This window comes from Geotrypetes seraphini, chromosome 10 (genome assembly GCF_902459505.1).
Source record: "Geotrypetes seraphini chromosome 10, aGeoSer1.1, whole genome shotgun sequence".
In the NCBI taxonomy this organism is placed as follows: Eukaryota; Metazoa; Chordata; class Amphibia; order Gymnophiona; family Dermophiidae; genus Geotrypetes; species Geotrypetes seraphini.
The window spans coordinates 89,919,374-89,935,028 of record NC_047093.1 but is presented as its reverse complement, the minus strand read 5'-3'; the positions used below and the strand labels follow the sequence as shown (position 1 = coordinate 89,935,028).

Genomic DNA, 15,655 nt, shown 5'->3' with positions numbered 1-15,655 from the left:
GATGTAGAGCTGTGATTGTGATTAAATAAATAAATAACACATGGAAGTGGTACTTTCACAACTTCCATGTGCAAATGCCAACACTTTCACATGTAGTTGCCCCATTGCACAAACACGGAAGTGCTGCCAAATAAGGAACGAGGCTGCAATTTGAACATGGAAATGGACAAAAATTACATGAGATTAAAGATAACTACTCCTTTAACCTCTTGTATACAGCCCAGGCTGAAACAAGAACTTTATAAAGGCCTATATGTGCTGTCCAACAGCTGTAAAAGCTGATGCAGACCTTTTCCTTATGCATATGTAAATGGGGAACATATATAGAGACTTCAATCCCACTCAGGCCCCTTAAACCAGGGGTAGGGAACTCCGGTCCTCGAGAGCCATATTCCAGTCGGGTTTTCAGGATTTCCCCAATGAATATGCATGAGATCTATTTGCATGCACTGCTTTCAATGCATATTCATTGGGGAAATCCTGAAAACCCGACTGGAATACGGCTCTCGAGGACCGGAGTTCCCTACCCCTGCCTTAAACCATGTTTTTATATTTTGTACATCGTGCTGTTGGCAAATCGAAGTGTGGTTAAAGCTTTTAATAAGCATAAACATGTCCCTTAAAATCTCTAAATAGTGTGGAATCCCAAGTTTAAATAGCGACTTTCTTATATCAGCTTTTCTAGCTATAAATACCAGTATTTCCACAGGGAAATCTTACATAGGGCTTCTAAATTAACTCCCTTACTCTTTTATATCCCTATGCCTTTGTGATGATGCAGAAACACAAACCAATTGAAGCTCCAAGAATTCATTTGCTCTGATTAGCCTGTTCCTGAGTATCTATTACTTCAGCCTCCATATCTTTGTGTTGCATCACCATGGTAAACAAACATCAGTAATTGTTTTTCCAATTTTATCAGTCTTATCTATGCATCTCTGTGCACATGACCTGCAGCATTAAAACAGTATTACATTCCATGAAATTTGACCAGTTATTAATGCTGTACATCCATACATTACATTCCACAGTAATAATGCATTGTAGACTGGAGCACCCAATCTAGCAAAATGCTCCTTAATCCCTACTGCTCACCAATTACCCCACTGAGCATCTTCAAAACAAGAGGATAAAATAACTTTTCCTCAGCTTTAAATTCTTATGTCATCAATTTATCAAGGCATATATTCTTCCCCAAACTTCCTCATGTCTCTGCTGTTTTTGCGGTGCCTTAGAGCCTTTGTTCTTAGATGTAAACCACTGTGCTGTATTGCCCCAAAGGCGATCTATCAAGCAATTGAAGTAAACAGTTTAGCTCAGTGCATTTCAGCAGTATCTCTGTAAATGCATGCTCTGTTTGCAGTGCTGGATGCTGTCATTTCCAAGTTTCTTTACTAATTGATATACCAACCATCGACTAGTATCTGGTCGGTTTACAATGCTAAAATTAGGATAAAAATATAAAATAATCCCCCTCTTATACAAAGGTGTGCTAAGCTTTTTAGTGCACGCTAAATATTAGCGGTCCCTAGGATAACATGCATGTGTTAGCGTTTAGCGTGTGTTAGTGGTTAGCACACGCGTTGATTTAGCGTGCATGCTAAATCCGCTTTAAACCGCTTAGCGCGCCTTTGTAAAAGTGCATCGAAGGGGTCTGTACATAATTAACATAGGTATTAGATGAGACATAGACAAATTTGAGACAAGAGGAACTGGGTAAGGGTAAGAGATAAAATTACACTGAAGTTGAAATAAAATTTAAAAGGAAGGGAATATATAACAGAATCATGTCTATCTGAAGATTCCACATGTACTCCTTATTCATTTGTTGGATGGAGTTATTCACTAGTTAGTATGAATTGCTTCATGTATAACAGAGCTGCACTAAGTAACCCAGTTCCTACCACGACACTTCCAAGGCCAATACTTAGCTTTTTATAACCATGCTCTGGGCAATTCCATTTCCAAATAAGGAACGAGGCTGCAATTTGAAAATGGAAATGGACAAAAACTATATGAGATTAAAGATAACTACTCCTTTAACCTCTTGTATACAGCCCAGGCTGAATCAAGCACTTTATAAAGGCCTATATGTGCTGTCCAACAGCTGTAAAAGCTGATGCAGACCTTTTCCTTATGCATATGTAAATGGGGAACATATATAGAGACTTCAATCCCACTCAGGCCCCTTAAACCAGATGCACCTCTAGATGCACCTCTAGTCCCATTGGGTTTTCAGGATATTTACAATGTACAGTCAAACCTCGGTTTGCGAGTAACCCGGTTTGCGAGTGTTTTGCAAGACGAGCAAAACACTCAGCAAACTTTTGACTCGCAAACTGAGTGTTGACTCGATTTGTGAGCACCACCCCCCCCCCCCACGATATCCGGCATCGCTCCAACCAGAAACCCCCCCCCTGAACCCCGTGAACCGGCCTCCCTGCCTGAACAACTTAAACTTACCCCCCCCCCATCTAGCGCAGGCACAGATTGTGTGCCTAGAAGATCTTCCGGTTTCTGTCTTTCTTGAGCATGCATCTGCGCATGCTCAAGTTCTTCCAATTCTCCCTCTCGCTGAGAGGAAGAATTAGAAGTCCTTGAGCATGCGCAGATGCATGCTCAAGGCAAGCAGGCAGAAGCCGGAAGATCTTCTAGGCACACGATCTGTGCCTGCGCTAGACGGGAGGGGGGGGTAAGTTTAAGTTGTTCGGGGGGGGTGCCAGTTGGAGCGAGGGGACCTTTGCGAGCGGGGGGGGGGAACGATGCCGGTTATCGGGGTGGGGGGGAACATATCAAAGCGAGTTTCCATTATTTTCTATGGGGAAACTCGCTTTGATAAACGAGCATTTTGGATTACGAGCATGCTCCTGGAACGGATTATGCTCGTAATACAAGATACCACTGTATATTCATGGGTTAGATTTGCATGCAGCTGAGGAAGTGCATGCAAACCTATCTCATACATATTCATTGTAGATATCCTGAAAACCCAATTGGAATAGGCATGCCCCGAGGACTGAGCTGTGAATGGCTGCCCAGTGCAGTTGCACTGAACAAAATCATGTTGCTTTTTGAGTCTTCTTCCCTTTTGGACTTGTGGGCTCACAGACTGACTCAAAAGGGAAGCATGACGCTTAGGGCAGTCACACTACCCACTCCTTATGACAGTCCTGACTGTATCCTTCTTCAAAAAATACTGTAATTCCTATAAAGTTAGTGACTGTGTATCAGCATAGAACAAACAGTGGTATAGTATTCAGTCACATAATCATTAGTAAATATAGCATGCGTATATTAATATCAATATTAAGAATATAAGAATAGTCTTACTGGGTCAGACCAATGGTCCATCTAGCCCAGGTTGCTAGTACCTGACCAAAACCTAAGGAATAGCAACATTCCATGCTACCGATCCAGGACAAGCAGTGGCTTCCTCTATGTCTTTCTCAATAACAGACTATGGACTTTTCCTCCAGGAAATTGCCCAAACCTTTCTTAAAACCAGCTAACTTATCCATTCTTACCACAATCTCTGGCAATGCATTCCAGAGCTTAAATATTCTCCAAGTGAAAAAAATAATTCCACCTATTTGTTTTAAAAGTATTCCCCTTATCTTTGTAATTTTTGACAGTGAAAAATAGAACCACTTATACCCGTTTCACTCCTCAGGATTTTGTAGACTTCAATCATATCTCACCTCAGCCGTCTCTTTTCCAAGCTGAAGAGCCCTAACCTTTTAGTCTTTCCTCATACAAGAGGAGTTCCATCTCCATTATCATCTTGGTTACTCTTCTTTGAACCTTTTCTAGTGTCGCTATATCTTTCTTGAGATAAGGAGACCAGAAATGAATGCAATACTCCAGATGAGGTCGCACCATGGAGCAATACAGGGGCATTATAACATTCTTAGTCTTGTTAACCATCCCTTTTATAATTCCAAGCATTCTGTTTGCTTTTTTGGCTGCCGCCACACACTGGATGAAAGGTTTCATCGCATTGTCTATGATGACACCCAGATCCTTTTCTTGGGCACTAACCCCCAAGGTGGACCTAGCATCCCAGAACTGTGATTTGGGTTATTCTTCCCAATGTGGATCACTTTGTATTTGTCCACATTAAGGGCTCCTTTTACTAAGGTGTGCTAGCAAGCTCTATGGAGGCATTAGCGTTTAGTGCATATGGTATTGTAGCATGCGCTAAAACCGCTAGCACACCTTAGTAAAAGGAGCCCTAAATTTCATCTGCAACTTGGATGCCCAGTCTTCCAATTTCCTAAGGTCTGCCTGCAAATTTTTTTTATAATATTTCACAATATTTAGGTGAATGACCTTTAATGTTGCAATAATGCTAACATCAAATGGCAGCAAAGCCCATTTCTTGGCTGGTTGCTTGTGGGAAAGTACAGGTCAAGATGAATAGTGTATCATGCTGCTATTGTCCCTTTTTACCCTTGTTTCCCTCACATTGATCTAGACAGGCTGGAGGAAGAGGACATCAGTAATTCTTTGCCATCTTCTATTAGAACAATTAGGTTTTATTGAAAATCTAGAATAATTCAAAAAAAAATTTTTTTTTGTAAATTCCTACTGTAGGAAGTTAGCAAGGTTGTCGTAAACAAATTGAATCCAAAGGTGGTTTTCAATAGTTTTTCTCTAAACAGTGGTTCTTTAGGGGGGGGGGGGGTTATTGTTATTCTTGAATTAATGATGATTCAGTTTTTCTTGCTTTGTCTAGTCCACAGAGAACTAAGTAGGAAACTTCAAAATATAAGACTCATATAATTAGGTTACTACTGTATATTTAATGGTAAAAAAGAGGACACATGGCTTTGCCCTGTTCTTCCCCAAGACCCATCCCATTCTGTCCCAGGCCCACCCACATACAAATCTTATCTCCTCTCCTTCCCTGAGTTTAGGGCTGAATCTAGAGTCACAATCCCAAGCTCTAGCAGAGCCGGGGGCCTTCCAAAACCTGGACAAACTGCTGGGTTTTCAAATTCTATCTGGACACCCAGCAGTCCTCTAAAAAGAGGACATGTCCGGGTAAATCAAGATATCTGGTAAACCTACATATCATGTACCATTCCAGGGCTTAATTTGTAGACAAAAAGGATGTGGAAAGGGCTAAGGGTGGGAGCAATGTCTTGCAATACAAGTACATACAGTATACACGCATTACATCATCACAACTGAGCCGATGGTTCTTCTCTCTCTAACGCTGCAAGAGTGTAGTGACTGCTCTAAACAAGCAAGTCTTGCAATACGAGTACATACAGTATACATGTGTCACATCATCCAACTGAGCCGTTGGTTATTCTCTCTCTTACGCTGCGTGGGTATAGTGACTGTTCTAAATGAGCGAGGTCTTGCAATACAAGTACGTATAGTATTTTGTATTAAATTTTTGGGTTGTGGAACGAATCACCTGAGTTCCCATTATTTTGATATACAAGTGCTTTGGATTACAAGCATGTGCTTTGGATTACAAGCATGTTTCTGGAATGAATTATGCTTGCAAACCAAGGTTTAACTGTACTTGGAAAATGTAAACAGTCAAACCTTGAATAGCGAGTAACATGGTTTATGACAGGGGTCTCAAAGTCCCTCCTTGAGGGCTGCAATCCAGTCGGGTTTTCAGGATTTCCCCAATGAATATGCATTGAAAGCAGTGCATGCACATAGATCTCATGCATATTCATTGGAGAAATCCTGAAAACCCGACTGGATTGCGGCCCTCAAGGAGGGACTTTGAGACCCCTGGTTTACGAGTATTTTGCAAGACGAGCAAAATATTTTCTTAAATTGTAACTCGATAAATGAGTGTTGGCTTGTAGTACGAGCACACATACGTGTGTCACGTCAAAAATGCACAATATATGCGAATTGCATCACTGATCACGTCTGAACGTAATACAAAGCCCGTAGTTCAAGTGCGCACAACATACATACATCTCATGCTGAGCGTGGCTGAATGTAATAAACCTCATTAGTGTCGGCTGCATGAAAACAAACTTTCTTCCATACAGACGAGTGACACGCTGAGATTGATAGTGCAATTTTCTTTATTAACTCATGTAGTATAAATAGTCATACTCATCTCAGTCTACGCGGGTGGGGACAGCACTCCGACAAAGAAACTATGTTTCGCCCTAATCGGGCTTTCTCAAGGAACGTCCCCCTTATGCCATACAGCTCATGCTCCCCGCGCTAAATTGTTCAGTCAGCTAGCTCATAACTTGTAGATTTTAAGATTCTTGCTGCTTATCTCTGCTCCCAGGTGACAAAAAGGCCAACTGTCCCTACTAGTGTTCTCTCTAAGGTACAGCATGCACAACACATATACTCAAATATAAGTTGATCAGGTACCTTTTCCCCCCAAAAAAAGGAGGAAAAAAGGTTGACTTGAATATAAGGTGTGTGTGTGTTAATATTCAAGTGCCCTGTCCACCAGGCCTGCTGTATGACATAGTGGGCTGGAACAGAAGGAATCCTTCCTGTCTCCTGTCCCGGCCAACTCTGCCAGTTTTCTTTACCTCCCGCCTGCCTTCCCCCATGTGCCTTTTAGAATCCCTGGTGGTTCAGTGGTGTACCGGGCAGAAGTGAGGATTCTGCGCTCCTGTCTCACGCTGAGTCCCTCCCTGAATGGCTGCTTCGAGTTCTCATGGCCCAACGGTGTACCAGACATGAGCAAGCTTTCCTCGCTCCTGCTTGGCGCTGAGCCACTCACTGAATGGCTGCCATGAAGCTCTCTCATGCCTGGTACACTGCTGGGCCGCGAGAACTCGAGGCGGCCATTCAGGGAAGAGCTCAGGTTGGGGCAGGAGCATGGAAAGCTTGCTCATGCTGGACCACCAGGGCTTCAAAAAAGTATGTGGGGGAGATGGGAGGTAAAAACAATTGGCAGAGTTGGCCAAGACAGGAGATGGGAGGTATCCCTCCTGTCTCAGTGAACCCCACCAAGCCGTATGGCAGGCCCGGCGAAGGCCTACAAGAAGTCTGGGAGGGAGGGGGGAGGCAATGACCCAAATATAAGCTAAGACCACCATTTTTGGGTTTTATTCATTCTCACTCTGGAGACCACAGCAGTTTCCTCTTGACTGGGTATGCGCAGAAGAGCTGTGCCAGGCATGTTCCTCCCCCTTTAACTTCCCATACTCAACACTAACAGCATGCATATAATTTGCATGTTGTTAGTGTTGAGCATTGTGCGGTAATTTTTTGTGTGTTTGGGCTGGTGTTTTCCAGTGCTTTTCCTTACAGCACCAGTTCTGGGCATCTGGCCCTTAGTCTAGCAGTTCTATACAGGAATGAAGCAAGAATGGACCATTTGGCCCTTATCTTTCATATTTGTACAATGTGCACAAGTTATCTGCCCAGAATCTGTTTGGAGATTAGAGTGGGCTGTAAATGTTATATAGAGCAGAACAGAATGATGAAAGACACATTGAGCATCAAATTAGGGGACATCAGTGGTAAAAGACCTCACTGCTACAAGTATACTTTGATGCAGATAAGGTCAAAGGTCTCTCCCCAAAGTCTTGGAGGCTGGCCAGGTTTAACAAAACATTTTTCTCAAAAGAATGCAAAAACTTCCATGAATAGTTCCACATTCTAGGAGAATGAGAGAAAGGCAGGGTGTACCAACTCATCCCAGGTCAACCTGATCCCTTCTTGGCTACGTCTCTGACTGTCTCTTTGAATACCTAGAGATGTGTTTCAATGTAAGTTTAAACTCCTAAGACGTGTATATCTGTGTGCTAGAGGATGAGAAAGAGCAGCCGGTTACTCTGGGAGGAGAGGTGGGGGATTCGCTAAGCCTGGGTTGCATTTCGTTGCGCTTCTTCGACTATCTTTCCGTCTCCTCCACTCTCATAACCTCCCTCATAATCAGCGAGACCCTTCGTTTCCTCTTTCTTCCTCTACGTCACCTGACCAACAGCGCCTGAGGCCGAGGCGTCAGCGCCCGCTGATTGGCAGGGGGAGGATCATGTGACAGCATCAGGCGACGGAGAGCGCAGATTCCCGGAAGTGAGGCGCCAGGGACGCGAGACATTCTTTAAGTGAGCGCGAGAGAGAACCGCTGCCATGGCTAGCCAGTCCCAGGGCATTCAACATCTGCTGCAGGCGGAAAAGCGCGCCGCTGAGAAGGTGTCCGAGGCCCGCAAGAGTGAGTGGGATACTGAGGTTAATAGAGAGAATCGAGAATGCTTATGTTTGGGATAATATCCCCCCACCCCCAAACCTTCAAACATTTATGTATAGTTCTTTTTCCAAATAACTTGCTTTTGGATAATTTTTTGTTCCTATATACTAAAATGGGACCACCCCCATACAGTACAATAATTGATAAAGGATCTTAAAGGAAAAAAAAATATGTGAGTATTCCTAAAAGCATATATTCCATACTGGTCGGGGGCGGTCACATAAGAGTGGAATAAAAATTATCTGAAAGAGTTGATAGTTGGAAAAATAGATAACTACAAATGTTTAAATTTACACTGAAGGGCGTTGGGATTTTAACGTATTGGTGTCCTTCAGTGAACATTTTTGTACCCCTGTTTTTGTGATGTTTCTGATAAGCCAGAATTCATAAAGCTGGCTTGTAAATAACGTGCTGTAAAATACGGATCAGTGAAGAAAGTACTGCCTTGTAATTGGGTTTGGTGAATGCAAAATTTTTTAAACCCTTGTGTGTTCCAAAGAAATTGGGGGAAAAAAATAAGTAAAAAGTTTATTTAAATGCAAACCCATATTCTTGGATATTATTTGATTGTTAAATGACTTGTGTGATTATAGAGGCAACTGCCTGGATCAGTTGAGGTCTTGAAAGCCACTGTTGTGGTAATATAATGCTTTCTATCTAATGTTACAAATACAAAAGGAGGGAGGATAGAATAATGTGCAGTGTTGCTGTGATTATTATTTCTACATTTTATTAATTTCCAGAGTATATTTCTGAAAAAAAAAATGGGGGGGGGTGTTCTATTTAAGGTAAGGTAAACCTTAGTCTAGCTTGTCAAAAGTTGGTTTACTTAACTTGTAATATATAAATGCTGGACAGCCTCTCATTAATCATTTTGGATTTAATAGGAAAAAATCGAAGACTGAAGCAAGCGAAAGAGGAAGCTCAGGCAGAGATTGAGCAGTACAGGCTACAGAGGGAGAAGGAGTTTAAAGCTAAGGAAGCTGCGGTTAGTTTCCAGCAAGACTGTGTACTGTCTTAGTCATTGTTTCTTCCCTGTAGTTTGTGTAAAGGGCTTCTGATTGTTAAAATAATGAGGTATCGTTAGACAACCATCCTAATGACTTTTCCTTGTGCAACTTTGGGATCTTTTTACTATATTTTTGCATGTAATGCATTTCAACAGCAAAAATTAACCTGTGTTAAATGCAAAGGTTGCATGCTAATTGTTAAAGATGTGCCCAGCACATATCTGCAGTTATGATGCTGAAATGTTCATTATTGTGCATTTACGCTGCTCAAAATTAGCCTGGATAGTTAAGACTTATTGAGGAGGCACTAAGGGATCTTGCCCTAATAGTACAATTGGCAATGGTATGTTTTCTGTGCCAACTGCAATCTATGCCCGTGCGCAACCTAGTGTGCAAGTTGGGCATGGATCCCTAATAGTCTGTAAAACTGCCCACATCTTTTGTGAATACCCCTCCCATGGCCACACCCCCTTTGAGTTGTGTGTGATCCAATTTAGGCACCCATTATTATAGAATAGTGCATAGCCAGACAATAATTAAATCATTGAGGCCCATAACGAATTACTTTGGATGCTGATCCAGGATCCGTGCTTAATTTTTAGCGCCCAAATATAGGCAACCCTTTATAGAATCTTGAAGTTAATGTGTGGTAGTGATTTAACATACCTTAGTAAAAGATCCCCTTGTTGATCTGTGCTTTGTATATAATTGTGTTATGAATGTGGTAAACTGCTGGATGTCATTATGTGGGGAGTGTGTGGTGCAATGGTTAGAGCCATAGCCTCAGCACCCTGAGGTTGTGGGTTCAAATCCCACACTGCTCCTTGTGTCCCTGGGCAAGTCACTTAATCATTCATGGCCCCTGGTACATTAGATAGAGTGTGAGCCTGCCAAGACAGATAGGGAAAAATGCTTGAGTACCTGAATGTACACCACTTAGGTTATAAGTGGTATATAAATGTAAAAAAAAAAAAAATGTTGCCTATTAAGTTTTTCAAGGTTAAGAGGAAAGCAAGTGTCTTGCCTTAGATCTGGTATCTCTTAGTGTTCAATCAGCCTCCTGTGTCTAGTCCTTCATTTCAGCTCCAGTGATCGTTGCTGTGGAAGTATGCATGAAGTAATGAGGTTTATCTCTTTCCATTATGGTGCTGGAGTTATGAATAACTTACAGATCTGTGAGTTCTTATGCATTACTTTCTCCTAAACGAGATGACTATTTCTTGTCTGCTATAGGGAATGTGTCCTCTGTAAGCAGTGATAAAGGAAAGGGCCTTTTTACAAATTGTAAGAGTCTCTATTTCACGACTGTGGGTGTGGAGTACAGCAGTGTTTTCTCTAGTTCCTGAAGTTACACTCTAGCCATTCTAGTTTTCAGGATAAACACAATAAATGTGCATGAGAGATTTTCTGCCATTATCTTCATACAAATGTATTTCTTTCACGTTGTGGTTATTGTGAAAACCAGACTTTCTATAGTATACTCAGGCATGCATGGCTTGAGAAATGCTGAAGTATAGCATTAAGCTCCTGATTCTGATACATATTAAGAATAAAACTGTAGTGCAACCATATATATATGTTTTAAGATTAATTGCTTGCTTTTTAATTCCTTTAGGCTCTTGGCTCCCATGGCAGTTCCACCACAGAAGTGGATAAAGGTACCATGGGGAAGATGAATGTGATTAATGAAAGCTACACGAAGAATAAGGATAAAGTTGTGGAAAATCTTCTGGCCCTTGTTTGGGACATCAAACCTGAAATCCACATTAACTATCGTGTTAGTGGATAGAAAAATAGAAAGCAGACTTTACATTACAGAAGTGTTAGTAATAGAAGCTGCTCATCTGAGTCAAACCTGGAAGAGAAGCAGTATATGTCCATTAGGTGCTTATTTTGTGTGAAGAGGTTAAATTATTTTAATAACCTATAGATCCTCTATAGCAATAAATCTTTTAGTGAAAATACCTTTTCCTAAGGTTGTCTCTATGCAGAAATAGTGCTTTATCCAAAGATCTCTTTTGTAACTTGGAGCTATGCAACATATGACATGATGAGTGCAGAAAGCTGTGTAAGGCAACAGTGACCCTTCATCCTTGTCGTAAAAAGGAAATGCTACAAGAGCAGAGCCCACACCATCCCTGAATTTCTCTATGTGGCAATGAATGCTGAATAGCAATGTCAGCTCTTTAGTTTGCTTTTTTTTTTTTGGTTGTGTCTTATGTGGAAGGAACACATGTAAAGCTGCTAATGTAAAATGAACATCAATGTTTAAGTGGAAGAGGTGACTTAGACTGAAAAATAATTCTGTATTTTGGGCTCATTGAAGCAGTTAGATGACTATTTGTCTTTGATCATGAAGTGCTGTTAATATATTAGTAACATAACCTCTCATTGTCCAAGTTAAAACATGTCGCCACTGCCAAGTGACATGGACGTGTTTCTTCTCTTGTTTTGTAGCATTTTCCTAAAATATAGAAAAAAGTAATCTTTATCCTATTGAAAATAAACAATCTTTCTTTTTCCAGAGTCTCTGTTTTTCAATTCTTTCTCAGGAATTATTTTAGACATTCTTGGTTGAGAAATGCAATTTGTGTGATGACTGCAAAATCCCCTCATCATGGAAAGTCAAGCTTGATGTTTTAGAGGAGCAGAGACTGCTTCACACCGTCAAAATGCACAGTACCACCTGTTTTTTCTGCCAGACCCCTCGGTTTCTCACCATAGTAATGCCATATGCGCTTTTTGTATTAGTGGGTCTTTTTTTTTCTCATAATCCTTTTTATCTCGAAATGAAAAGTCTGCTACAATGTCCTGTGCTTTTAGCACTATTAAACTATTTTGGGGTTAGTTGCACAGCACTCTGGCTTTGAATGCTATATAAATACCAAACTAATTATTAGTTTTGCAGTTGGACTAACTATTGTCTTACTGTAAGAGTAAAATTTGACTTTCCTCTTCTCCAAGGAAAAACATTGCCCAGTAGGAGTGACCTTATGGTTACAGCAGCAGACTAAGCACCAGTAAAGTCAGGCTGTAACCTCATTGCTGCTTCTTTTAGCCTTGCATTAGTTACTTAACACTCCATTGCCTTAGTTAAAAGCAGATTATAAGCCCTCTGGGGACAGGATAAACTATTTATTGCAGCGATGTCCAACCTGCGGCCCCGTGAAGTATTTTGTGAGGTCCCGGTTGAGGGCAATGCAGTGTTTTCCTCTGTTGCCCCTGGGTGTTTACCTTCTTGCCGGCTCCCTCCTCTGTCTTTCTGCAGTGTTTGTGCATTTGTGCGGCCCCAGAAACATTTTTTTTTGGCCAATGCAGCCCAGGGAAGCCAAAAGGTTGGACATCCCTAATCTATTGTATCTGAAAGTAACTTGCAATAAACTAAATCTAAAATCCCTTCCCTTTTCCTTGGCAATATTGCCACCCTGGGGAGCATTACATTCTTGGCTGGTGACTTGGATTAATCAATTGATTTCTACTGCTTCCAACTTCTCATAGCTTGTTTAAACAAAACAGCTTCATGTCAGATTAGGGTAGTCTACACCTGAGACCTGCACTGCAAAGGCAAGGTCAAACTGTTCATACACCAACGCTACGAAGCAAGCAGTTCTTACAGAACAAATGCAGCCCTGCTTATTTGCCAGTTGAGTTGGCCTGCCATTAAATTTTTTTCAGGTCATTAAGCAGCATCCTGCACCCTTAATATGAATTTTTAATGATCACTTAGCAACATTGCTGTTGAATTATTTTGCCTGTTAACAGGCTTTTTAAATGTTGAAGCCGTTTCAGTTCTTGTGCTTTGGTCCAGTTCCTTCATTAAGATTCTAGTGCTAAGTCATTTGTAAATAAGAGAACAGTTTATCCCCCAATATCAGAAGCAGGGAATTCTGGCAATGCTGGGCTAGATCAAGGAACACCATTAAATGTCTTCTGAATGTTAACCATAAAGAAAAAGAGGAGAGGAGGCAGACCAAACAAATTCCAGCACAAGGGTTTTATTTAAAAAAAAGACCTGATGCAGATTTGCGTTTTGACACAGAGGGCCTGCCTCGGAAGTCAATAATTCACTTTAAACAGGTATAGATGCATATAATATTCATACAGATAAACTGCAGAAACAAGAACATGCTTTATCCAAAATAGTCTGATCCTGTAGCACTGATGCTGTTTTTCTGCTGACCTGCTGCTTTTTGCTACATGTGTATTAATCTTCACTGTGTCATTGATAATCACCCTGTCTGCTAAATAGACTCAGTTTTGGATGCAGCTTGTTCTTGTTTCTGCAGCATATCTGTACGAATACTGTATGCATCTGTACCTGTTCATAGTGAATTATTGACTCCTGAGGCACCGAAATGCAGATCTGCATTGGGTAATTTTTAAATAAAATGTATTTATTTTTATTTAATTTGATTTATATTCCATCCTCCCCGGAGCTCAGAATGGGTTACAAGGTAACATACATAATAAACAAGACACAGAGGGCTAAGGTAATATGTGCTGGAATTTGTCTGGTCTGCCTCCACTCTTTCTTTTTCCTTGTGGTTGCCATACGTAGAGGATTGTTGTCTTCTTTTTTTATTTATACTTCTGAATATATTAACAAATTCCCCTTATGAGAGACTCCTAAAGAAATAAAAAAATAGGAGGCAATGTCCTTTTGTAGATTGGGAACTGACTAGAAGATTGACCATTTAATCTTTCTTTGTTTTCTCAGCATAGAAAGATGAATAATGGAGTACCCCAGGAAGCCATAGTGGGAGCACTTGTTAGAATATTTATAAAATAATATTTGGAAAATGGAGCAGCAAATAAGGTGATTAAATTTACAGAGGACTTAAAATCATTCAGTGAAATCTTTAGTGGTAGTGAGAAACTGCAAGACTGGGAGACTAGGAAAGTTGGTGTCTAAATGAAATTGAAATTTAATGTGGGCAATTACAAAGTGACGCATAAAAATAATCGTAATTGTAGGTACCCAATGCTGGGTTCCATATTAGAAACCACACATGGAAAGGATTCTGGAGTCATTATGGTAATATGTTGAAATCATCAGCTTAGTGTGGTGCAGCAGATAAGAAAACAATTATAGCAGCTTTTAGGAAAGAAATGGAGAATAAAGCAGAGATTGTTATAATGTTATAGTGAGTGATCATCTGTGCTGTGATTCAGTATTAAGATAGGTGTGGAGAGGGTTCATTTAAAAATGAAGATTCTGTATTTCAAAAAAACTGTTGAGATGGTTAACTATCTCAAGGAGTTGATAGCTGGATAGAAACATCTGAAAGAAGTGGAAGAGCGGTGGACAAAACTGAAAGGCTCTATTTTAATGGCAACAACACTTTTTGTAAGGAAAGTAAATACCCCCTCCCCCCTTTTACAAAACCGCAGAAGCCATTTTTTACCGCAGGCCGGCATGCTGAATGTGCTGATCCCAATGCTGATAAAGAACTCTATGAGCATTGGGAGCAGCACAGAGCATTTAGCATGCCGGCCTGCAGTTTTGTAAAAGCAGGTGGGGGGGGGGGGGGGAGATAAAAGGAAAAGAAGGCAACTTTGGTTCTCAAAAGTGATAACTGAAAAGGTTAGCTGTCATAAACTACAAGAGATTGCAGAAAGAGGAAGGCATGCAACAATCTATGGAAAAGCAAGAAAAGCTGATAAAGAAGTCAGGAAAGCAAAATGGAATAAAAAATAGTCAATATGTTTAAATGGGTGGGGGAGCCATTTTCTTGACGTGGAGAAATACCTAGAAACTGATAAGGAAAAGGTGGAATTTCTGTTCTGTGTTCAGAGATGAAGGGCTGAGTGGACTACAAAAGATGAAGACAAATAGAAAGTGTGGTACAACCTGAACAATTTTCAAAGGAGGAGCTATCTGAAACTAAGGGTCCTGAAGGGGCTTAAGGAAGCAGGTATCATAGGCAAGCTCCTAGAGAAAAGATCCATATCAATTACTAGCCACATAGATGAGAAAGCCACTGCTCATCTCTCTTTGTGGCATCAGGGAATGGATCTGAGAGAATAGACAAATGTCATTTTACCTTTGGTCTGGGTCTGCCCAATATGACACATTTTAATCTCTTATCTGAGAGAGAAATTGTAGAAATCCAAGCATAATTAATAGCAATTATGTATAAATCCTTTTTTATTGACAACCACAGCAAACAAGCATTACAATAAAGTAAGGAAGAGTGGTACATCCCTACCCTCCCATAACCCACCTTTCCCACCTCATAATAACAAGGAAGCAATGGATCGGGAGTGAGTGCAAACTAATGCAGCCAAATCTAGCACATTACATATCTTAAAGTTAACTGTGTATTCATGGAGTTAGTCCCAAAAATCCCTCCAAGTTTGTTGGAAGGTCCTCCATTGAGGGGAATTGCCCCAGGTACATTAGATAGCGTGTGAGTCCACCAGCACAGACGGGGAAACATGC

The 15,655-nt window shown here is 40.9% G+C and overlaps 1 protein-coding gene across 1 annotated transcript; it reads left to right on the top strand.

The window, feature by feature from the left end:
* Positions 1 to 8,005: 8,005 nt before the first annotated feature.
* On the top strand, positions 8,006 to 11,739 carry ATP6V1G1 (ATPase H+ transporting V1 subunit G1). The gene is made up of 3 exons (XM_033962433.1): positions 8,006 to 8,167; positions 9,091 to 9,191; positions 10,829 to 11,739. The coding sequence occupies exons 1-3, from the start codon at positions 8,086 to 8,088 to the stop codon at positions 11,000 to 11,002; spliced, it is 357 nt and encodes a 118-aa protein (XP_033818324.1). The 5' UTR covers positions 8,006 to 8,085; the 3' UTR covers positions 11,003 to 11,739.
* Positions 11,740 to 15,655: the final 3,916 nt, after the last annotated feature.